Source organism: Microtus pennsylvanicus, chromosome 2, assembly GCF_037038515.1.
Source record: "Microtus pennsylvanicus isolate mMicPen1 chromosome 2, mMicPen1.hap1, whole genome shotgun sequence".
In the NCBI taxonomy this organism is placed as follows: Eukaryota; Metazoa; Chordata; class Mammalia; order Rodentia; family Cricetidae; genus Microtus; species Microtus pennsylvanicus.
In genome coordinates this window covers 62,356,613-62,382,639 of record NC_134580.1, presented here as the reverse complement: position 1 = coordinate 62,382,639, position 26,027 = coordinate 62,356,613, and the positions used below count along the sequence as shown (strand labels likewise).

At 41.5% G+C, this 26,027-nt stretch overlaps 1 protein-coding gene across 6 annotated transcripts in view; it reads right to left on the bottom strand.

Annotated features, from left to right (window-relative positions):
• Window positions 1-1,224: 1,224 nt before the first annotated feature.
• The window catches only part of Rrm2b (ribonucleotide reductase regulatory TP53 inducible subunit M2B), a 31,451-nt gene continuing 6,648 nt past the window's right edge, over window positions 1,225-26,027 (bottom strand). For 2 of the 6 annotated variants that reach the window (XM_075961162.1, XM_075961166.1), the window contains 8 exons: window positions 24,973-25,128; window positions 17,299-17,415; window positions 14,675-14,808; window positions 14,142-14,236; window positions 10,231-10,364; window positions 7,197-7,301; window positions 4,779-4,892; window positions 1,225-4,041 (listed from right to left, as the gene is read on the bottom strand). In XM_075961162.1, coding sequence (XP_075817277.1) covers window positions 3,889-4,041; window positions 4,779-4,892; window positions 7,197-7,301; window positions 10,231-10,364; window positions 14,142-14,236; window positions 14,675-14,808; window positions 17,299-17,415; window positions 24,973-25,128 — 1,008 coding nt within the window. In that variant the 3' untranslated portion in view covers window positions 1,225-3,888. The remainder of the gene's footprint in view (window positions 4,042-4,778; window positions 4,893-7,196; window positions 7,302-10,230; window positions 10,365-14,141; window positions 14,237-14,674; window positions 14,809-17,298; window positions 17,416-24,972; window positions 25,129-26,027) is intronic. The other 4 variants (XM_075961161.1, XM_075961167.1, XM_075961163.1 and 1 more) reach the window with 3 other exon arrangements.

Below are 26,027 nucleotides of genomic sequence, written 5' to 3'. Positions count from 1 at the left end.
CTGTGACGTGCACTGCACACACAGGAGAAACTGAACAGACTGTGACGTGCACTGTACACACAGGAGACACTGAACAGACTGTGACGTGCACTGTACACACAGGAGACACTGAACAGACTGTAACATGCACTGCACACACAGGAGACACTGAACAGACTGTAACATGCACTGCACACACAGGAGACACTGAACAGACTGTGACGTGCACTGTACACACAGGAGACACTGAACAGACTGTGACGTGCACTGACCTGCACACACAGGAGACACTGAACAGACTGTGACGTGCACTGTACACACAGGAGACACTGAACAGACTGTGACGTGCACTGTACACACAGGAGACACTGAACAGACTGTGACGTGCACTGTACACACAGGAGACACTGAACAGACTGTGACGTGCACTGACCTGCACACACAGGAGACACTGAACAGACTGTGACGTGCACTGTACACACAGGAGACACTGAACAGACTGTGACGTGCACTGACCTGCACACACAGGAGAGACAGTGCACGCCCCTTGGTTGGGACTGAGGTAGTCTGCATGAATAAAAAATGGTCTTACCCCCCAATAAACACACACAAAATGATATAATGATACAGTTTATTTCAACAAACTTTACAAAACAGATAATTTTTTGGTGGAAAAAAGCCCTGAGTCTCTATAAGCAGGGTCGGTTTGATTGACCATAATGTATTTTAACAAAATATATTTAGGAACACCATGTCTCATAAAGCTTCTTACACACATGGCAGATGCTGAGATTTTGTTAAGTGATCAGACACTTAGAAAAGTCAAAACAAAGTTGTAAAATAGTTAAATACATGTTTAAAATATTGTGAACTTACTTTTCTTTACCAAAAAAAACCAAAAAGTCATCCTCTGGTCTTCCTGGTTTACATGTTTTCTTTCACATAGTTAAGTCACAAATGTGAAGAGCGACTTCTACTAGGCCTTCAGGAATATCAGATTCTCCTGCAGACCCAGGGCACTTTACAAAGGAGCGGATCCCTTAAGGAAGGGACGAGAATTACAATCTCACTTCTGAGTACTGCACCCCACGTTCTGCCTGAGCTGGCTTCCAACTCTCAATTAGTTCAAAACATGACACGTGATCTTAGCAGCTAATTTGCCTTTAGTGCAGCCCACCAAAAGTTTCTTTATCACTGACATGACACTGAGCTCTTAGCTTAGTTGTGAAAAGTAAATCTGGAAAGTCTATGAGAATGACATAAATATATTTAAATATAAAATACATAATCTGAATATTAAATTATTTTTGAACATGCACATCTTCTTTATCACAAAAAATAAAGTTGTATCTGGGCATGGTGGCACACAGCCTATAATGCCTATTTGGGAGGCTGGAGCAGGGGAGGCTCAAGAGTGCAATCCAGGCCAGACTGCGTGATGAACTCCAACTAAAGAAGGAAAACAAAACATAATAAAGTGGTGACAGAAGTAGAATCTGGATATTTTAAAATGAAGCACTGTAACATCTTCAGATAACGGTGTGGCTGGGAGTGGATTACATCACAAAGTAAGTGTTTATTACTGAAATTCAGTCCTGCAGAAAGCACTGGAATAAACTGGTCCAATGCTGCTTCTCACCATGCGTCTACATGCTGAAGTGTGCAGTGGAACTGTTATGACAAAGTTGTTTATGATTCTATGATAAACTGAATTTCTTTGAAACACATGTGCTAGAAAAAAGAGAAGAGCCATAAACTTAAGCTTTCTTTACCCGTGATACATGATACATCCTGTAACTTCATGATTCTTCCGTATCTAAGGACCAAAATAGACGTAATAAATAAATGTGGAACTTGGGGGACTGATGGGTGCAGAATACTGAATGGAGCAACATTGCCGCGTATTAAAATTCAGTTTTTTGATATTAAGACTTCTTCTAAACACAGCTTTGCTTATTGCTGCTGTGAGCAGGCATCACATAAAGGCACTGGCACGACTCACGCGGAAGATCTGGACTTAAACTTCGGGGCCATGCACGGTTGAACTGTCGTCTTTCAGTCTGAGATGATTACAGCTTTAGATGGTTTTGTATGGCAGTGGCTAAGTATCTTGAAACATGCTACCCAAACACTCCAAGCTCTTTGATACTCTGATACTCTAAAGTACCGTAAACAGTATTGCTATGGTGTGCAATAATGTATGCAATATTTTAACAAAGGAACAGGCAAAACTAATCACAATGGATGAAAGTTAAAAGATGTGACAGCCCCAGAATCTCACAGTAAAAGGGCAATGGCTGGAATCATGGCTATGTTTTTCAGCTTCTCTGACCCTCACCCCTCTCTCCACGTTTTAGTAACAGGTGTTGGCAGGCTTAGAAGGGCATCGGGTGACCACATGACCAGTGGGAAGCACACAGCAAGAAAACCAATCTGACTATAACTCAAACACTTCATTTCTGATAGTCCCTCTAACAGTGGAACTATGCCGCCTCTCTTGCATTCATTTAGAGTTCCTAGTTTGATCAATCAGTAGTTAGAGAACACATGGAACAAAACTTACATAGAGAGAAATCTCTAAATTTCAGTTTCCAGAACTTTGTATTCCATGTGTGTGCACTGTGTGTACTGTGTGTGTGCACTGTGTATGTGCACATACAATGTGTGGCGTGTGAGCATGTGCTGCTATGGTTTCTATGGCGTTGCCAGGGATCTGGACTCGGGCCCTCATGTTTGGGCAGCAGGCACTTCACTGAGTAGGAACCGGGGTTTGATGGGGCTCAGGCTTCCTCTTGGTGCTTCCTGAAAATGAAGAGGGCACACTGCCCAGGCGGCCTGGCCCCTGGCCTTTCCATCTCCCTTATCATCTAGCTCTGCAGCATACACAGTCCCATTAAAGACCATCCCTTCATAACATTGTAGAGAGATTTAAAGTATAAAGACATACAAATGAAGTCTATCACAAAACATTGCAAGATCTACCAGCTCTGAGAATATGACTTTGGGAAGTGCCCATCTATCCTGGTTCTAAACATTCCAGGGCTGCACCTGGCAACAGTTGGCTTTTTAATTCCCGAAGGAGAATCACTTTTTTCCTAAGGCCCACAACCATGGCAAAGTGTGGACTCTGTTCCACAAGCCTTCCGCCCTAAGCAGTTATGAGCTACATTCTTTACCGCAGATTGAGACAAGCAAAGGGGCTGATGAGAATCATGACCTCTCAAGGTTTCATATTCTCATATTCTTCCTGCAACATTAGACCCTATTGGACTCTAGATCTCCATCTAACCTAGAATCACAGTCACTTTGGAGAGGAGTGCACTGCAACCAGTCGTACCGTTGGTGTTACTGGTCATCGAGGTAGTGGAGGGAAACTTATCTTTGTGTATCTGTTCTTCTGTAACCTCCATGAACTTGGGGCTTACTATCATACAAGTTTACAGATCATTGCTCTGAACATTACAGTGACTGACTGATCTGCCAAGGTCACACAAAGGAGTAAGGGCAGGATGTCAAACTCATATATGACTCCTCAATCCAGGCTCTTAATGCCATCTTATGTGTTAACGAATAAAGAAAAAGCCACGCCCTCTCACTGTATAAATAAATGAAGTGCATTTCGATAAATCAACGGTTTGTAATTTAGTTCTTGATTTCCTTCTATTCAAACTCTCATTTCCTTAAAGGAAATACTCAACGTTTCAAAAGGACAGAAAAATAAATTGCTATTTTCCCAACAAGGTTTTGTTTGTTAGTTTGCTCTTGCTGCTGTTGTTTGGGTTTTGAAACAGATCTCTATACATAGCTCCGACAGTCCCACACTCCACCTGCCTTGGCCTCCTTGAGTGCTGGGACTAAAGGCATATGCCACCATATCCGGCTTCTATGGTGTTTTAACTGGGGAGAGATTTAAAAGTCTGCATCCAAGGTGAAGACATTGTCTGTGGTCTCTGCCATGACTGCGAAACGCTGGTACTCAGAAACTCGCTTCTCAAAGAAATTCGTTTTCCCTTCCAACGAGATGTTTTCCATAAAATCAAAGGGATTTTCTGCCTGGAAAACCTGGAAAGAAGAGAAATGTCTTAGAGATTAGAAGAATCCAATCACACTGCACAACAAGGCAAAGACAAGAGAAGTCAGGACAGGTCCCCACTACCCAGGCACCTGCAGGGCCACGCTGCTCCTCTAAGGCGTGGAGGGCTTGCGACGGCTGTCACCAACTTCATTTTAAGTTTCAAAGGATCTTGAAAAACCATTTTTTTTTCTTACAAAACAAGGCTGTGTCCTACACGTTTTATTTTCTTGTCCGTCAGAAATGGGCTACGTGACCCACATTGTCCACAAACTCGAATCCTTCTGCCTTAGAATGCCAGAATTATGGGTGGACATTGCACAGCCAGCTTGTCACGTGTTTAAAGGAGACTAGCGTGTTACGTGTGCTTTCAGGAGAGCAAACTTGAGAGGCTCACTGGCCTGAAACCCTGCTGGTGGTGTGTGGTCTGCACGAGGATGGAGCCCAGGCGCTCCTATATTCCAGTGTTCTGTTCTAGGCATGCGGCTACCAAGGAAGAAAGAGAAGGTGTGGCCCTGCGGGAGGAGGTGTGTCACTGAGGGGGTGTGTGTTTTTGAGGTTTCAAAAGCCCGTACCAGGTCCAGCTGCTCTCTTTCTGCCTCCTGTCTGTGGGCAGGACCCCATTATGTGCTTTCTTTCTTAAGCTGCCTTGGTCACGGTGTCTCTTCACAGTGACATAACAGTAACCAAGACAGGTCATTAACATGATTTAAAACACTTTAGTTACCTTAGAAAAGCCAAGTTCCACAAGTAATCTGTCAGCTACAAACTCAATATACTGTTTCATCAAAACACAGTTCATTCCGATGAGGCCGACAGGCAAAGCTTCTGTCAAAAACTCCTGGGACACAAACAAAACCAGAATCAGATCCAAACACATAACAATAAGTATACATTCCCAAACATGGAGTACAATGATTTGAATTTGAAATGTCCTCTACAGGCTCATGTATTTGAACACCTGGTTCCTTCCTGATACCACTGTTTAGAAAGGTCATGGGTCACTAAGCCTGAACTCTGAGGGCCTTCTTCCCATCCCAACTCTACTTTCTGGTCTGCCAACACTGGAAGGAGGGTGCTCTGAGCTCCTGCTAAAACATTCCTTGCTGGGAGAGACTGCACCTTCTGAACCATGAACAGGTTCTCCCAGAGGAATGGACAAGGCACAGGAATTTAGCTTTATCCGTATTCTAGACACTGCTTTGCTGGAGGTGGGTATGCCAGGATAAATTAACATGACGGGCGATGGCCATCTGTTTACAAATGTTTGGGATATTACTAATTAGATGATTTCAACTTCTCAGGGGGCCAAAGTTAAATAGAAAATAGCGAATTACTGGATCTTTTAAAGCAGTGTTATAGGACCTGACTCCTAGAGTTCATCAACAGGGAAATGGCAATGCTCTGTCCTGAAGTTTCCAGACAAAGCTTCAGAGACACCACCGTGGGAAGTGAGGCTACAAAAGCGAGGCAGGAAAAGGACAGTAATTACAGAGTGTGGAATTAGACACGGGTGTGGAGGTCGGGAGATATACTGAAATCCAACTGCAGTTGAAGACAGTGATAAAGTTTTAACGAAGGGAAAGGAAAAGCATATTAACCAGGAAACTCATCCTCAAAATGGTACGAAGATGCCAAAACACAAACACATTTCTCCCAACAGCATGAAAACCCTGCCTATAACTACACGCTGTTCAAAAGTAAGTCGAGCAAATCCCATTTTTGAGTTAGCTCTTTGGAGTGCACTGTTAAGTAGACTATCAAGAGGCTTCCAGGCACCACATTCACACGCCATAAATGAAGTTTTACTCTAATTCACTTCCTGATTCACCGTGTGAATGTTTGGCTTGCGCTTCAGCTGGGCAGCCTGCTACATATTAAAACAAAAATTACTGCCAGGCGGTGGTGGTGCATGCCTTTAATCCCAGCACTTGGGAGACAGAGGCAGGCGGATCTCTGTGAGTTCAAGGCCAGCCTGGTCTATAAGAGCTAGTTCCAGGACAAAAACCAAAAAGCTACGGAGAAACCCTGTCTCGAAAATACAAAACAAAAAAACAAAAACAATTTACCATCCCTTTCTAGTAGTTAAAGATATAAAACTAAGAAGCTATAATAATTAAAATGTTTGCTATGTGATCATATTCAAAAGAAATTAAATATATTTTTAATTATATATCTATATAACTTTGTATGATTATATAAATATATAATTTAAATAAATTAAATTTAAGCAAATGAATTTAAAACAAAAATACAGCCCTGAAATAAACAAGATACACAAAAAACCCTGATATGTAATAAAGACTGACTTTTAATCAAATTATAAACTGAGGTAACAATTTCAATACATCATATGTCAGTGGTTTGAATAAGAACATCCCCCAGAGGCTCATATATTTTCATACTTGGTCCCCAGTTGGTGGAACTGTTTGGGAAGAACTGGGAGGCGTGGCCTTGTTGGAGGAGGCGTGTCACTGGGGGTACCCCAGCCACTACGCCTGCCTACTGCCATGCTCCCCGCCATGATAGTCATGAACTCTACAACCTTGAGCCCCAGATTAAATGTTTTTCTTTTATAAATTGGTGTTTTTTCACAGCAATGGAAAAGAACCAAGACACTGTCAGATTGAACTACATGAATTTGCTGATATTGACATACAAACTACAACTTACTAGTCAAATGCCTCTGGGCACAGTATCTCAGTGCCAGGAGGGTGGGGCAGAAGGACTGAATTATGAATTAGTCCAGGAGTTCAAGGCTAGCCCACACAGTGCCAGGAGGGTGAGGCAGAAGAATTGCATTAGTCCAGGAGTTCGAGGCTAGCCCACACAGTACGAGGCACCATTTCAAAACAATATTTAAAGGCAAACTGCAGGGATGGAAAAGGCAGCTCCCTCGAGCACTGGCTGCTCTTCTGCACCCACAGGGACCACAACCATGCGCAGCTCCACTTCCAGGAGATCTGTTCTCCTTTGCTGGACTCTGTGGGCAGAAGGCAAGCATGCAGAGCATAGAAAGACATGCAGGCAAAACATGCATGCACTGAAACCAAATAAAAATAGAGCAAAAAACCTGAATATAAAATAGGATGCAGTCACGTGATAACCAGATGTACTAATAACTACATTAAGCTCCTGCGCTTACCTGCTCAATTTTAACGGCATCGACAATGATCTCCCTGACCCTTTCTTCTGAAGGCTTATTTACCAAGTACTGAAACATCAGGCAAGCAAAGTCACAGTGAAGCCCCTAAAACAGAGGACAAGCGCTGTTGTCAAAGCATGTCCATTAAAAACTTGCACAATGTGTCATCGTGCTGTGTGAAGTAGGAACAGGGAGTTTCCTCTCCCCTCCAAACTGTATTGAATGCCAAGGCCATAACTTATATAGAAACTTTTAACCATAGTAAATCTTACTTTTTTAACATTTTATACTATTAACATTTTGTGATAGTAATACTAATTTACAAACCAAAAAATTTGTAACAAAAACATTTTGGAAAGGAAACAAAACAATGTAAGATGCGACAACAAGAAAAACCGATTTTTTTTTTTTTTTTTTTTTGGTTTTTCAAGACAGGGTTTCTTTGTAGCTTTGGAGCCTGTTCTGGACTCGGTCTTAAATCAGGTTGTCTTTGAACTCACAGAGGTCAGCCTGCTTCTACTTCCAGAGTACTGGGATTAAAGGCGTGCGCCACCATCGCCCCACTGAAAACTGATTAATTTTTAAATGTAAAAATATTAAAGAATAATTGAGGAACAGTAATTAGTTACGGTGATGAATCATGGTTGCCAATTTGATGGGACTGAGAATCACCATAGAAACACATCTCTGAGACATCTGTGATTTTTCTGTATTAGGCTAATAAAGTGGGAAGACCCACCCCTACTGTAGGTGGTACCATTCCCTACCATTCCACAGACTGGGGTCCTGCACTGAATAAAAAGCAGGCAGTGAGTTGGACACCAGCACCCTGCACTCTCAGCTTCATAACCGGGGATGCTAGCGAACCGGGGATGCTAGCAAACCGGGGATGCTAGCGAAGCTAACCGGGGATGCGGATGCAACAGGACCAGCTGGTGCCGCCTCTTTCTTCCCTGCTGCGATGGACCTATGACCCTTGACCTATGACCCAAACAAGTCCGCCTACCCGCCCTCCCTCCATTCCTTCGTTGCTTCTGGTCAGGGTTTTTCTCACAACAGGGAAAGCAGCTAATGCAGGAGCACTTACAGAGACTCCAGAAAGATAGTGTTTGCTGCAGTTAACAGAGCTAGAGAAAAAAGAACTTGGTGAAATGCAAATGGAAAAGCAGGGTACAGGACACCTGAAGCCACAGGAAATAACTCAATCAGGAAAATAAACACAGGAACAGCCTCGAGCACAAAATGATCCTGCAGATCAATGACTACTCTAAAACCTGAAGTAGCTGCAGAACAGATGGAAGACCGTTAGCCAGCACTCAGGACTCCAAATCAGAGCTAAAAATTCCCAAAAAACAGGGAATTTCCACAAATCCAAAACAGAAAGAGGAAACAAGGCCACATACAGGAAAACAATAGATTTCCCAACAGTATTAATTTTTAAAACATAATTCCAACGTAGGGTACATTAATATTTTTAAACTACAAAGAAAGAAATAATTTTGTAAGGGACCAAGGATGGGAGAGGGACGCTCCCTATAAGAGGTTACAATTCAGAATGACTTAGGTCTTGCTAAGTAACACCACAAAAGACCAGCCACTCAGAAAAGAACCTCACGTCAAAGACTGTATTTCAAGGAATACCACCTAATCATTCTCTGGCAAAACCATCTGAATAAACAAATAAAACCCATACCCTTTGACAAGCTAATCATGGATTGTACTAGTTACTTTTTCCCCACCGAGTTGACTCAGGACAATGCTTTTAGCAAAGGCAGCGTTAGAGATGCTAAACGCTGATTAGAACTGGCAGCTAGCTAATGACTGCAGAGACCAGTACACCAACAGTAAGCACAGCTGCCAGGTCGCTAAATGAATAACTTTGCAATTTAAAGCAACTCCAATCAAAATCCTGGTACTTTTTAATCCAAAAGCTACTCTGGAAGGATAAATGGGAATAACCTTAGAAGGACATTTTAAAATGAACATTTTGAGATGTATTCTACCAATAGACAGCAGTGCCCACTGAAGTACGGGCTTGTAATCTCAGATACTAGAGAAGTTGAGGCAGAAGAATCGAAGATCAAGGCCTGTCTGAGCTACAGAATGTGTTCAGTGTCAGTCTACGCAACTTGGTAAAACCGAATCTCAAAAGGAAGAGGACCGGGAAATAGCTCAATGGTAGAGCGCTTGCTTTGCAAGGTTAAGAACCTGATCTTGTTCCTCAGCACAGGATAAAACTGGTTTGACGTCCCTGATTCTAGCCCTCAGGGTTCAACGTCATCCTCTGCTAAATATTGAGCCTGAGACCAGCCTGAGAGACGTGAGAACCCTGTCTTTAAAATCACCAGGGCTAGCAAGATGGTTCCATGGGTAAAGACTCTGCTGCCAAACCTGAAGATTTGAGTTCAGTCCCTGGAACCAACATGGCAGGGGTGACCCAACTCCTACAATGTGGTATCCTCTGACTTCCACATGTGTGCCATGGCAGGTACCACCCAGGCAGACAGACACACAGACGATCACACACAAATAAATACATGCAATACGTGCTTTTCAAATCAAAGGATCATTTGAGAAAATATTTAAAATAAATACAATGACATTGAAATCGCATATTATACTCATCCTATCTATCTATCTATCTATTTATTTATTTATCTATCACAAATTCAGTAAGTAATATTAAAAGAGGCCAATCAAACCAAGCATAGTGGTGTACTCTTTTAATCCCAACACTCACAAGGCACATGAACGCAGGCCTGGAACTCGGGAAAGAGTGCCTGGAGTCCAGAGAAGGCTGGAGGACGTGTGAACATTTAGAATCCATGAGGACAAAGGAGACCAAGGCAAGAATCTACAACATTCATATTTAAGGATAGGTGGAGGCCAAGGAGGAACGCAGCTGTGGAAGGAGCACAGAGTCTGGCAGGCCCAGGCAGAAGTGTGTTTCTATTTCCTTTTCGTGATCTCCAGGGGAAAGAAAACTAAAGGAGCACAGTAACACAAGCCGAGGGAAGAACATGCCCTTCCTTACTTCATCCCTGCTGATGAGTTCATTCGAGAAAGTGAGTCCGGGCATGAGGCCTCTCTTCTTCAGCCAGAAGATAGCAGCAAATGACCCAGAGAAGAAAACGCCTTCCACGGCAGCAAAAGCCACCACTCTTTCCCCTACAAGACAAAACAGGTTCCATTTTCTAACTGGACGCTGAAGACATTCGCGAGTCTACAGGTGCAGGAGGCTTTTCACAACATTAAACTGCCTTCCTAAGAAGTGAGCCAAACAAGACAGCGCTCTCCACAGAGGTCTTCAGGACAGAGGTTTTCCACTCTGCCTGCTAAAGGAGAAAGACACGTCTGTTTCAAACCCTGCGGCAAGCATGGATTTGAGTAGGTGGTTTTGTCTGCACAAAAAAATGGATTTTCATACACCAAATAAAAAAAAAGAGGTGATTTTCCTGTAAAGAGCATGCGCCTGTGAGTGCAGACACGTGTGTGTGCTCACTACGTGTACACAGGTGTGGATGCGAGAAAGGGAAACACAAGATGAACCTTATGACAACTGTCTTCCTCTAATGGGAGGAGTGGTTGCTAAGGTTTATATTTTTGTTAGCAGCCCATTGTTGCTAAAAGATTAGCGGTGAGCATTTCAAAAACCTTGCAGAATAATTTTAAAAAATCAGCTGAAGGCAATGAATTCACCTCGAGGATAAAATGTTCTGTTAAAGACAGAAGAGCCAACTTAAAAGTTCATTCACTGAAGGCAAGGTCTCTGCAGAGACTCACTCCCAAATATCTTTAGTGACGTCACAAGGTCTCTGCAGAGACTCCTAAATATCTTTAGTGACGTCACAAGGTCTCTGCAGATTCATTCCTAAATATCTTTAGTGACGTCACAAGGTCTCTGCAGATTCATTCCTAAATATCTTTAGTGATGTCACAAGGTCTCTGCAGAGACTCACTCCCAAATATCTTTAGTGATGTCACAGCTGTGACACTGTCTTTAGGGTATTTTGGATTATAACACACACACACACACACAATACAATTTTAAAATTTAAAACCATTCTATAGACATGTCTAATTTTTATGCTGAAATCCAGAATTTCTAATTTTCAGAACAAACATGTAAATCTCAAAAAGCAGGGTGACTGAAGTGTTCCCGGCTGTCTCGAGATGAGCCTGCTTTGCCTTTGCTCTTTTCTTGCTTACCTCACGCCAAACAGATCAACCACAGCAAAGAGACAGGAACCTACACTGTCTGTTAATAACTTACAACATGAGAAAACTTCTGGTTTATCTTTATGAATGCCATTTAAAAAGTTGCCTTGAAAAATATGAAGAAATATTAATAAATAAGTGCTGACTGAGTTCTCTCGAAAGAATTATAGAAAATTTTCATGTGAATATAATATTACAATATGAAATTAACCACTGCTTCATCTCATCCTTAACTGAATATTAGTTTATGATACTTTTTTCCTGCAACTAATTATTTAGCAGGCTATAATAACTGGCATTTTGAAGTACTAAAGTCATGCCGTCTGGACAGTTATCTGTCAGAGAACTGGACTAAAGCTGGACATAGAAGAGAGCTGTCTCAACCATTCCGTGCATCTGAGTGAATGCTGAAGAGAACGCCATAAGGAACAGCCACAGAAGGCTGCTTCAGAGAGAATGAAAAGACTCTGACGAGGGGCTGGGAAAACAGCACAATTGGAGTTTGAATGCCCAGCATCCATGTAAAAAGCCAGGAATGGCAGGCACACATGTAATCCTAGATCAGAAATGGATACAAGAGGACAATGGCACAGCTACCAGCTAAAGTGCCCATGCTCTCACAAGCAAATTCCCCCTCAGAAACTCATTGGGGCTCGCTCTCTCTCCTTGTCTCACGCACATACACACCACACACACACACATACACACACACACATACACACACACATACACACAAAAGGAAGGAAGAAAGGAGGGAGGAGGAACAGTTCAGGAAGACAAATGAGCTTCCGGCCTCCACAGGCACATGCACACACGTGTGCTTGTACCTATACACAGGCACTCACACACACACATGAACACATACTCACGCACAAAGATTATAAGAGATATATTTTATAAACTTTTGAGATATATGTGAAATAGAGACAAGCAGGACACTCATTCTGAAAACTGCAGTGGAGGCAGAAGCCTCATGGTGTGTTTGGAGGGAAAGTGGGATGTACTTTTTACATACAGCAGAGTCCACAGTGCAGGACACTGAATGCATAAATACTAGTTTTTGAGGTTACAGATGTAATTTCAAAACAAATACAAAAAGTTAATATATCTGTCAATCTTAAACTGGACAGTATGTTTTAATTTTAAAAAAACTCAGATAATTTGAAATTCTTAGCTTTATAGGAACTGAATCTTCTTACAGCATAACACATAAACTTTAAAACAAAGAGATATTTTCAAAGGATTATGCTTAAGTTTTTCTTTTTCTAAAAACGATAGACTGTGAGATTTTAGAAGCAGGGAAAAAACAGCTGCCCTCCTTGTTCTTGCTTGGGGTAGCAGCTGCCAAGAAGTCTCCACAATGGTTGGGCAAAGTCCTGCACAAGGAAGAGCTGCCTTTGAATGTGTTAGGGTGCAGGTGGCCCTCAGAACTGCATGTCCTCTGCTGGCTATGGAAACAGGAAGTGTGCCCACAGCAAACCATCCCCAGAACTGCATATCCTCTGCTGGCTATGGAAACAGGAAGTGTACTGCACAGCAAACCATCCCCAGAACTGCATATCCTCTGCTGGCTATGGAAACAGGAAGTGTGCCCACAGCAAACCATCCCCAGAACAGCATGTCCTCTGCTGGCTACGGAAACAGGAAGTGTGCCCACAGCAAACCATCCCCAGAACAGCATGTCCTCTGCTGGCTACGGAAACAGGAAGTGTGCCCACAGCAAACCATCCCCAGAACTGCATATCCTCTGCTGGCTACGGAAACAGGAAGTGTGCCCACAGCAAACCATCCCCAGAACAGCATATCCTCTGCTGGCTACGGAAACAGGAAGTGTGCCCACAGCAAACCATCCCCAGAACTGCATATCCTCTGCTGGCTATGGAAACAGGAAGTGTGCCCACAGCAAACCATCCCCAGAACTGCATATCCTCTGCTGGCTACGGAAACAGGAAGTGTGCCCACAGCAAACCATCCCCAGAACTGCATATCCTCTGCTGGCTACGGAAACAGGAAGTGAGCTGCACAGCAAACCATCCCTATACTGCTGACTTCTAGTGCCACTCCCCACAAAGGAGAGCTACCAATTGTCTAGCCAACCTCTCCCTATCCCTCCACAGTTCACACATGTATGTATCATGGCACACGCATGCCTCTGTCCCTCTACACAAAAGTTAATGTAAAAGTATTTTAAGGCTAGGCCCAATGACACATGCTTGTCCCCATGCTCAGAAGACTGAGGAGGAGAGCAGGTGAGTTAGAGGCTATACACATCCTGAGATTCTGTCTCATAAAAAAAATAAAAAATAAAAAAAAAGTTGGGGTGGTGGTGGTTTCAGCTTATCCAGAAGTATGTCTGCACTTAACTTACCAGTGAAAGCTAAGCTTGGTACTGCAAACTGTTTCTTGTCCTGGTTGACTATACCAATCTTGCATTTCAGAAACTAGATCTTTGTTTCCAAGACTGGTAGGATTTGACTTGCTTTATCCCTGGCGCGCTTTAAACCGGGACAAACCAGCCATGACTGCAATTCTCTTGATTGGGTCTCACTGACTTTTTAACTCCCCAGTATGCCTGCTGAGATCCTGCCTTCCCGGGTTCTACCATACTAGGCACAAGGAGCAGCTTACTTTGCACCAGTTCCTAGAGAGTCCAGTGCGCTGGCGCACTAAAGCCCCCGCACTCCGCTCTCACGCTAACCTGACGGCATTCCAGGTAATGCTACTCACCGAATGTCGACTTTCTGTCGGCTATCCAGCGCAGAGCCCAGTCTGCCTTCTTCTTAACAAACGGCATTGTTTCAATTGCATTAAACAAAAATTCCCTATAGAAACAAAAGACATCAAGGAAAAATTATTATTTGTTTGTTACCTGAACTAAGGTTTAATAATCAGAGAGAGTGACTGTGACTCTCACGGTGCACTACCAAATCGAGTGTGCCCATATTTTACATGTTCATAGTTATGAATACAGAAATAAAAGCAAAACTCAGATTAGTGGCTTGGATATAAATGGATCTAAAAAAATCATTGAAATGCAGATATTCAATTTATAAATACAAGGGTTTAAAATGGTATTCATTATCTATCTGGTTCTATGCCAGGTCTTTAATACATTATTGAGCAATAAAAAACTATACTCACAATCTTCCACGCATGAATAATATTTAATATTGTAGTTTTGGAATAAATTCTACTTTCAATGTAAGCAAAAAGCTAAACCTTCATAAATAACTATCCCCCACACACACACACGTTAATACCTTTTCTTTGGATCCCGGATGTAAGTGTCTATTAGTAAACTGTACATCTCTGAGTGGACGTTCTCGATGAGAATTTGAAAGCCATAGAAACAGCGAGCCTCTGGAACTTGCACCTCTTGACTGAACCGTTCCACCTACAGAAACATGGGCAACAGAGAGATCCGGTGAGCGGGCTATCACAAAACGCTGGTCACACACTACAAGCATAACGTGACATCAGAACTCTCATTTTAAAATCTTTTGTCTTTTCCGGCAGTCAGGAAGCTGGACAGGAGGATACTGATCTTAAGACCAACCTTGGAAACATGATCTAACTGATCTTGAGATCAATTAGAAGGCGCAGGAGGTAAAGTTGCTGCCAAACCTAATGACCTGCAACCTCATGGCGGAAGGACCAGCTCCCCCGTGTCCTCTGACTTCACACAACCTCATGGCGGAAGGACCGGCTCCCCCACGTCCTCTGACTTACACACACACACACACACACACACACACACACACACAAGTAAAATTTAATACAATATATATTGTGGAAAAAGATGTCTGTTATACAACAAATAGGACACAGAAGACTTATCAATGTTTTTCTTTCTTTTGTCTTTTCTTGTTGTTTCGTGGTTCTGAGGCTCAAACCTAGCAGCGTCTTACACAGTGCTGTAGTGTTTACCTATGCTAGGCAGGTGCCCACTGAGCCCATGCCCACAACTCCATGAACTGTGCTCCTGAGCAATGGGACAAGTTTACCTTCTAGGTGGAAACACTGCCTATTGAACAGTAAATTTTAAAACATTATCAAAAACAGTGATTTGGGGGTGGGGGGCTGGAGACACGGCTCAGTGGTTAAGAGCATTGCCTGCTCTTCCAAAGGTCCTGAGTTCAATTCCCGGCAACTACATGGTGGCTCACAACCATCTGTAATGAGGTCTGGTGCCCTCTTCTGGCCTGCAGACATACACACAGACAGAATAGTGTATACATAATAAACAAATAAATATTTTTAAAAAAAAACAGTCATTTTGCTTCGTAAAGCTTTTTCCCTAATAGTGGACAGATTCGTTCTTCTGGCTCATTCTGGATGGTTCTACTTCTACTCTCCTTAACAAAAACCTATTTCTCCTGACTGATCAGAACACAATTTCTTTTTTTAAAATTGTTTTTAATGAGCTATATATATATTTTAACACTCTCTTCCCTTCCTCTCTCCTTTCCTTCATTCCTCCCCCAAGGTCTCCATGCTCCCAATTTACTCAGGAGATCTTGTCTTTTCTATTTTCCATGTAGATTATATCTATGTAAGTCTTCCTTAGTGTCCTCAGAGTTGTTTTGATTTGCATTTCTCTGATGGCTAAGGATGTTGAGCATTTCCTTAAGTATCTTTCAGCCATTTCAGATTCATCTGTTGAAAGTTCTCTGTTTAGGTCTGTATCCCTTTTTTTATTGGATTATGTGGTATTTTGATTACCAATTTCTTGAGTTCTTTATATGTTTTGGAGATCAGCCCTCTGTTCTATGTGGGGTTGGTGAAGATTTTTTGTTATTCTGTAGGCTGCTGTTTTGTCTTATTGACCATGTCCTTTGCTTACAGAAGCTTCTCAGCTTCAAGAAGTTCCATTTATTGTTTCTCTCAGTGTCTGTGCTACTGGGGTTCTATTTAGGAAGTGGTCTCCTGTGCCAATGCGTTCAAGTGTACTTCCCACTTTCTCTTCTATGAGGTTCAGTATGGTTGGTTTTATGTTGAGGTCTTTGATCCATTTGGACTGAGTTTTGTGCATGGTGATAGATATGGGTCTATTTCCATTCTTCTACATGTTGATATCCAGTTATGCCAGCACCATTTCATAACATGTTTTTTATATGAGGAACAGAACCTAGATCTACGCAGAGCTGCAGGTGACTATTAAGGGCATGTTCTCTATCAAGTTTGTTATTGGAGGAAAAAAAATCAAGTTTATGAATTCTGTGAAACTTTGGATTTTGTTTCGCATCACTGAGGCTAAAGCTCAAGGCCTCTATAATGCTAGCCAATGCTGTCCAGGGTCAGGGACATCTTCAGCCCCACACTGTATGTATTTGTATTTGGTAAGATTTATGCTTGATTCCATAATATATTGTTAGTCATTTGATATCAACTATCTTTTCCTCTGAAACTTCATGAGAAAAATATACTCAGAAATTAAACTTTGGTGTCTGGGGAGGCACCTTTACTGGGTAAGAATACTTGTTACATTAGCATGAGGACCCTAGTGTAGATTCCCTAGCACCCACATAAAAATCAGGGCATGTGTCTGTGAGCCTGTAACCCCAGTGCAGAGGTATCAGAGACAGAGGATCCTTGGGGTTCTCTGGACAGTCAACTTAGCCAAATAATGGTGAGCTCCAAGTTCAATGAAGAGACTTTCTCTCAGGGAATAAGGCAGAGAGCAACAGAGGGAGACAGCCAGTGTCTCCTCTGGCCTCTGCCTAGACACACACACACATACCACAAATGTTTTTTTTAAATATAAGTTAAGCTTCATCTAGTCTATTATCAAAGCATCTTTCTTTCCTCAGACAGGTTCTATGGTGACCTTCTTAACATTGTCATTCAAATACAAAATAGGGACAACAATAAAATAAAATCTTACCAAGTTTTCATTGACAATTCCATCACTGGCTGCAAAAAAGGCTAAGATGTGGGAGATAAAATACTTCTCATCCGACTTAAGCTTGTTCCAGTGAGGGAGGTCCTTTGACAAGTCAACCTAGGACAAACACACTCCAGTTGCTTTTCGCTTAAAGAGTTTAGAAAAGTTTTCTTTTAAAGAAGAGCTATGTCAGAAAAAAATACATTAAAAATCACAAAAATCAAAATAAGATAAATGGTATGTTAACAATAACATGCTGTACTCAGAACATTTACCTAATTAGTACATTATAGCTGCTCTTGCCACACAGGAGGACAAGAATCAGTACACAAAACAGTATATATGTTTATTTGTTAACAGGAAAAAGTTTATACACGTGTGTGTGCTTGCATGCAAGTGTGTGCGTGTGTGTGTGTGCACACGTATTTTACAACACCATGATCCACACCTTAAACATATCCAGTAAAATTTGTTTAAACAAACTAAACAATCCTAGCATGTTCAAGGAAGTGAGGCGGGAGAGAGAGAAACGAGGAAAGAAGGGGAGGAATCTGGTTTTTGGCTAATTGGCCAGGATACATTCTTAACATATTAAAATTAATAAAGCTAGTGGCATAGCACCAAGTTAATGAATGAACAAAAAGGAAAGAGAAAGTAAAAACTAGTCAAGTATATAAAGTAGCTATCAGCAGTCATTTGTTTCTGCAATAGTTACTACATTAGTTAGATTCATCACCTGCTAATTATAGCCTCTAAGCTACTGCTAGCTACTCTTTTTTACTGAAGAGTCATTATGTCAGGAAGATAATAACCTGGGTTTTGAGGCAGTTTATAGGGATGACTTTGTGGTGGTTTGAATAGGAGTGGTTCCCAAAGACTCATGTGTTTGAATGCTTGGCCCGTAGGGAGTGGTACTATTGGCCTGGTTAGAGGAAGTGTACCGCTGTGCAGGCAGGCTTTGAGATCACATATGCTCAAGCTACACCCAGTGTAGAATACAGTTCACTTCCTGTTGCCTGTGGATCAAGAAGTAAAACTCTTAGCTCCTTTTCTAGAACCATGTTTGTCTGTAGGCTGCCATGTCCTCCAAGATGATAATGTAAACCTCTGAAAATGTAAACCAGCCTCAATTAAATGTTTTCCTTTATAAGAGTTGCTGTGGCCATGGTGTCTCTTCATAGCAATAGAAACACTAACTAAGACTGGCTTCTTCTAGAATAAAAATACCTTTGAAAATGTTTATTAAAAGTATTCTTTGTAACTAACAGAATATGGAATCAAAAACTTGGCAAAACTCAAACTTTTCAAATTATCATTAAATGTACCTTACTGAGTTAGCTGGATCTTACTGTTACACCAAGTCACCACAGACAGAATAGATTTAAAAAAATCATTTATTCTTCAAAGTTCTGGAGCTGTAAGTCCAGGGTCTGGGTGTGTACTGGCTAAGTTTACAACCGACTGACACAGACAGAGTCATTTTGGAAGAGGGAACCTCAACTGAGAGTGATACAGACAACAGAGGCCTAGCTTGTGAAGTTTCAGAGGGAAGTCTGAGTGTCCCTTTAAAACTACCGTGCTGTACAGTATTTTGAATTGTTTCCTGGGTTTCAGCCGGAGCTGAAAAATCAGCTGTGGCTAATTAACAAGAGACCAGCACCACTGAAGAGAAACCTTTCCATTACTAGGACAATCAATGCTGATTAGCTAGAGCTGAGAAATTAGCAGTAATTAAGAAGAGACCCACAGCGGAGGATCCTAAGTCTGGAAATATTCCTGGGGACCATCACACAAAACTTGTGGTCCTGCTGGGACCAAGGCTGCCTCACATGCTGGCACTCAAACTGGGTGGTATAAAAGTCCCAGTTGGTGTGGGTTTTGAGGGCATGAAGGCACCCTCAAGAGCAGCTGAAGCTTGGCATTGTGTGGCAGGCTAGAGTCCCTTGAAAGTCCAGGCACTGCCACCAATGAAGGTGCAGCCTGAGTTACAGTTAAAGCCCCAGGAAGAAGGAGTCATGGAAAGAAATGGAGCCTAGCAGCATCTGGCAGGATTAGAGGCTCTGAAGAGAGCCAAAAAAAAAAAAAGCTATCGGTAAAGGTGCAGCCCAGATACAGTGGTGAGCCCAGTGTGTAGGAGATGCCAGTGCCATGGATAACTAGAAAGAACAGTAGAAGCTGTGGAGTGGAACAAGCCTGTGGCTAGGAGATATATGTGTGTGGCAGAGGCTGGAGCAGAAATAGCCTGGGCCTTCTGGAGGAGCCCAATATTGTGAGTGAATTCCAGATGGCCAACGCTGAACTTTTTATACTGTTGGACTTGGATTTTGCTTTGATTGGTTGTGACTATGTCCTTGTTCTTTCCTGGTGACAGAAGTTTCTGTCCCACCCAATCCTGCAGACATTCCATCCCAAAAAAATAAACAAAAGCTTATGTTAATTATAAACTAGTTTGCCTATTAGCTCCGGCTTCTTATTAACTGATTCTTGCATCTTAAATTATTCCATAATTCTTGTCTGCGTTAGCCACATGGCTTGGTACCTTTTATCAGTGAGGCATTCTCATCTTGCTTCCTCTGTGTCTGGGTGACAACTGCAAACTCAGCCTTTCCTCTTCCCAGAATTCTCCTGTTCTCATTACCCTGCCTCTCCTTCCTGCCTTATCACCCTGCCTATACTTCCTGCCTGGCTATTGACAAATCAGCGATTTATTAAACCATACATCTGACAAATCTTTACAGGGTACAAGACCATTGTCCCACAGTCTTCACTCTCCTCTTGGAATAAGAAAGGAACTTTTTTTTTAAATTTTTAACTTGAGGCCACTGTTAAGAGATTTCATTGTAAAAAGATTTCAAACTTTTGGAGAGACTGTGGAGCTTCAGAGAGACTTTGGATATTTTAAAGTGACTGAACCTTTTAAGTGTTTGAATTTGTAAAGACTACGGGATTTTTAAAAGTTGGAATGTTTCATATCATAATATTATTATTAATGTGAAGGTTTGCGGAAGAACAAGAAATGGTTATGGTTTATTAGTAAAATGTTTGTGTCAAGTTGACAAGAGGTCAGTTGTGCTGGCTGGTGTTATGTGCCCCTTCCCAACACCATACTGGCCTGTGTACAAGCCTGTAGAGTATTTTCTTAATTGATGGTTGATGTTGGAGGGTCCAGCCCACCAGGGTCGGTTCCACCCCTACGCCAGTGGTCCTAGGTGCTGAGAAAGCAGGTTTAGCCAGGTGGTGGTGGCGCACGCCTTTAATCCCAGCACTGAGGAGGCAGAGACAGGTGGATCTCTGTGAGTTTGAGGTCATTCTGTTCTATAAGAGCTAGTTCCAGGACAGGCTTGAGAGCTACAGAGAAACCTTGTCTCAGAAAAAAGAAAAAAAGAAAGCAGGTTTAGTAAGGCACAGAGAGCAAGTCAGTAAGCAGCCGGGTTCTTGCCTTGAGTACCTACTCTGACTTCCCTGGATGATCAACTACAAGGTGTAAGATGAAATAAACCCTCTCCTCCCTAAGTTGTTTTTGGTCATGGAAATAACCATGATGGAACAGCGGTAGTTTTTTTTTTTATTTTTATGTGTACAGATGGTTTATCCGCATGTGTGGTTTTTTTGTACTCTGTAGATGCTGGCTGCCCACAGTGGCCAGAGGAGTATTAGATCGCCTGGAACTGGAGTTACTGATAATTTTGAGTCACCATGTGAGTCCTGGGAATCAAACCTGGGTCCTCTAGAAAAGCAGCCAGGGCTCTTAACTCCTCAGTCATCTCTCCAGCACCCAAAGTGAACATTTTCAAGAAGTTATTTAGACGGTGCCTTCTTGCCATATGGTCACAGGGCAAAGAGAAAACTCCCTTCTGATATTTTTTTTTATAAAGACATCAATCCCACTCATGAGACCTTTACCCTTACTATCCTCATTACCAAATTACCTCCCATTGCCCAACCTCCAAACATCATCACACTGGGGATTAATGGCTCAATTTGCTAATTCGGAGAAAACAACAGTGCATAGCTCTTATATTGTTTTATAAAAACCTCTAAGTGTGTTTCACAGTAATGTGGCAAATACTTGAAATATAAAACTGTCCTTTGTAAAAAAAAAATCTGCTGGCTTTGATTCTTTAATTATTCTAACCAAATTTCTTCATGACCTTTCAAAAAATAAAAAGACCAATATTCTAACCTTCAGTCATTGTATCCTTTCCTGAAACTCTTTTCCTGCTATATTCTAATATTTTCTGGCCACTCAATACATGCCAGACAGTAGGCTAAGCTCTAGAAATACAGTAGGATGAGGAGGGGAAATACTTGTCCCCACTTTATAAAATATACCAGCAAATGCCAAGTTCCCTTCTACTATCAGCTCAACTCAGGTTAAATCTTTCCTGTTCTCATATACTATATTCCTGATATTAAATTTAATACTGCAATATGTCTAGTCTTAAATACTAAATTTGCCTCTTTAAACACTGAGCTTAAAATGCCCTATACATTTTACTTGTACTGTTAAATAATAATGGTTATATTTCCTTCTAGAAGTAAAATTCCTCGTCTATTTTATCTCATATGAGCTCATCCTCAATTTCACCACCTAAACAGTGATTCCAGACTTGCTGCTACAGCTTTCGACCCTCACGGCTCCCCGGAGGCCCATGTGTTAAAGCAAAGGCTTGGTTGCTACCCTGTGGCAGTTACTGTATAACTTAATTTTCTCAGGTATTTTTGTCATAGTAACAGAAACCTTATTATGAGAATTACCTGACTGGCTTTTAGAAAACTTCCAAGCCTATACTTTGTCTTCTGAGTCAGGGCCTATTATTTTGGAATTAATTCAACCACTGATTTAAAAACTAGAATATAAAGTTAACTATTTTTTACATAATTTGTTTAATATGTGGAACTAAAAATATCTTTGACTTCCTTTCAAAACATGTATTTGAATCTTCCTGCAAAAACCATATCAACTTATGTTTTAATTTTTTAAATTAGTATATCCTGGTCATAAGACATTTAATATTGTTTTTAAAAGAAGCAATTAATTTCCAATGAATTTTGAGAAACCCAAATATCACAAGTTCCTTTTTTAAACATGACAAACAAAAAGACCAACTGTGTGCTCTACTGAACCATATCTAACAAAAACTTTCTAAAAACCACAGGCAGATAGGTAAGTCAGGTGTACAGACCATCCTGGACTACTATAAAAACACTGGGTATTTGTTTCAGTTGGGTTTTTGCTTCATATATCAACTACAATATATAGCAATATTGACAGTATAACAAAGATATGTAAATATCTGAAAATAACGTAAAGAAATTTCAGACATTGGTGCTTTAAATTCTAGACTAAAATTTCTTTTATGAAGTCATAGTTCACATTTATTTAGTGCTTATCAAATGTCAAATATGATTATAACTACTCCATTGATCCTCATAACAACCCAATGTGCCACATACTAGTAGCCTAATTTAACAGTGAGATGCGGAGGAAGAGGAAGCCACTTCCACAGACAGTACGTGGCAGAGCAGGATTTGCATTGAAGCGGCCTGGCCTCAGACCCTGCATTCTTCACAGGGTGTTAGTTCCATAGATCAGCTTGGTCTGTTTTCTAAGCCACCTTTCATCTATCTATCTATCTATCTATCTATCTATCTATCTATCTATCTATCTATCTATCTATCTGTGTGTATGAGGGTGCAGGGTAGAAAAACAGATCACGTGTGTGCTATGACACATGTGTAGAGATCAGAGGAAAATTCAGGAGTGAGTCCAGGAATCAAACTGAGGCCACCAGGCTTGTTTAGAAAGTGCTTCTGTCCAATGAACCATCTTGTCTGCCCAGATTTGGTCTCTTGACTGACAGGCATACAGAGCTAAAGACATCAATTCACAAAGACACAGCTCTCCAGAGACAGAGATGCTAATGGATACATATACAGGGTGAGGGTACTATGTGCCTGTCATAAGCAATGAGAAATAATTAAGTAATAAAGACGACAACTATATGTGTGTTTAAGTAAACCATACAGCAATCATTTGCATAAGTATTTTTTAAACCAGCAAGTATTGTCTAACCTATGTGGTGAGCTCACTCTGAAAGTGGAAAAAGTTACATTTATAGTAAGCAGCCAGTGGTTGCGCTGCTGCAGCAGCTGTGCTCTGCTAGACTGTGAACTCAGGCTCAAAGCTGCGTGTACTGCAGGGCGGCCAGACTGCTCACAGGACCACAGCTGTGTCCCCCCTCTAAAGCTATGTAGAAAGAATATGACAAACACCCTGGGTAGTTCTGTTTGTGTTTTTGCATATCGTAAAGGCAGTGTCACAGCTGAAATGCCTTTCTAAAGTAAATTATTGTGGCTAGTTTGTATTGAGAGTTGACCTCTCCCTGTGCAGTTTTTGTTCTAAACTTGTATAATAACAGTGTGTAAAGTGTCTCCCTTCTACACTGTAATAACTGCTTCAGCCTACCTTATAAATAAAGAACCACTAAAAAAAAAAAAAAAGCCAGTGAGGGTCCTTAAGGTTTTCACCCTTCCACTTTTGTTGTTGCTGTTTCTTGTTTTTCTGAGCCAGGGTTTCTCTGTGTAGCTCTGGCTGCTGGAAATTTGTAGGCCAGGCTGGCCTCACACTGGGGATTCGCCTGTGTCTGCCTCCGCAGGGCTGGGGTGAAAGGTGTGAGCCACCACTGTCTCGCTCTCACACTTCATCTTTTAAACAGCGGCTGCAATTTTGTTTATTCTACTGACCATACATATAAACTGGTGTTAGGACTGGCGAAATGGCTCAGCGGGTATAAGTGCTTGCTGCCAAAGGTGAGATCACTTCAATTCTACAAACACATGCACACATAAATAAATGAGTAACTATAAAAACAAACAAGTGAGCAAGCAAAAACCAGACTGGTCTTATTTAGTCACAGAAAACTAAGAATCTATTTAAAAAGAAAAAAAATATGGGTAGACTGGCTGCAGGGATGGCTCACTGCAGGGACGGCTCACTGCAGGGACGGCTCACTGCAGGGACGGCTCACTGCAGGGACGGCTCACTGCAGGGATGGCTCACTGGTTAAGAGCATTTGCTGCTCTTGCAGAGGACTCCGGTTCAGTTCCCAACACCCAATGACAGTTCACACCCACCTGTGACTCCAATTCCTGGGGACCTAACAATCTCTGCTGGTCTCTGAGGGCACCAGTAACACATGTGGTGCACACACACACACACACACACACACAGGCAAACTTATACACACAGAATAAAAATAAATAAATCTTAAAAATAGAAAATGGTCTTCTATTTTATATAATATACTATATATTATATATATAGTATACTATATATACTTCTATAATATACTAAAAGTAAAGGCAAAGGGATTTTGACCATGGACTAACATGGTCAACCTTGGACTAACCTTGTCTCAGAAACAAAAGCAAAAATCTGGCAGAATAAGATGGCATTTCCTTATACCAAGAAACTTATTTACAGACACTAAATTATGTTCAATTTAAGTTGAATAAAAATTAGTTATATGTATTATTGAGAACTAAGAATCTATATTAATTCTGAGCCATATCTTATTTAATGTTTCTTATGAGTAAAACTATTTCGATGCCTGTAAGGCAAGCAAGCACTGAGCACACAGGAAGGAACACCGATGCAGACATGCCACATACCTCCTCCGCAGTCCAGAAAGACGCCTGTGCTTGTTTATACATCTTCCAAATATCAGGGTACTGGATCGGAAAGATGACAAACCGGCGGGAGCTCTTTCTTAGAAGAGGCTCTTCATTTGACCTCTCTGTGTTTTCGTTTGTATCTGAAGACAACTGCTTTAAAAAATCAAAGTAAAAACACTTTTTTTTTTAATGTAAAAATTTCTCTCTGACTCAAACTTAAATATACATCTGGGGAAAGTCTGAGAGATAGCACAGACTGGGGAAGAAGTCTGAGGTACAGAATCCTTTCGGGTATCCAACCATTGGGTAACTTCACAGCACTCTGGAGGAAGAAGCAGACAGATATATCTGAGTTCGAGGCCAGCCTGGTCTACAGAGTGAGTTCTAGGATAGCCAGAGCTACACAAGGAAATCCTGTCTTGATAAATAAATAAATAAATAAATAAGCAAACAAACAAATAATTCATTAAAGTTACTTTCTGAGCTACAGTGAAACTCAGAGAGGGAGAGACAGAGATAGATGCTCAAATACACCATTAGCTAGAACTGAGGACAAACTGAGAAGGCGTAAGTCTCGAGTAAAGAGGTGTGTAGGGGGGCTGGAGAGATGGCTCAGTGGGTAAGAGCATTGCCTGCTTTTCCATGGTGGCTCACAACCATCTGAAATGAGATCTGATGCCCTCTTCTGGCCTGCAGGCAGACATGCAGGCAGACACACAGAATAGTGTCTATATAATAAATAAAATTAAAAAAAAGAAGTGCGTAGGGTGTCGTGTGTGTGTGGTGTGTATGCATATGTGTGTGTATGTGGGTATGCAGTATATACATGAACAGTATGTGTGTGTGATGTGTATGCATGTGTGTGTATGTGGGTATGCAGTATATACAAGAACAGTATGTGTGTGGTGTGTATGTATGTGTGTATGTGGCTATGCAGTATGTGTGCATGAACAGTATGTGTGTGGTGTGTATGCATATGTGTGTATGTGGGTATACAGTATATACAAGAACAGTATGTGTGTGGTGTGTATGCATGTGTGTGTATGTGGGTA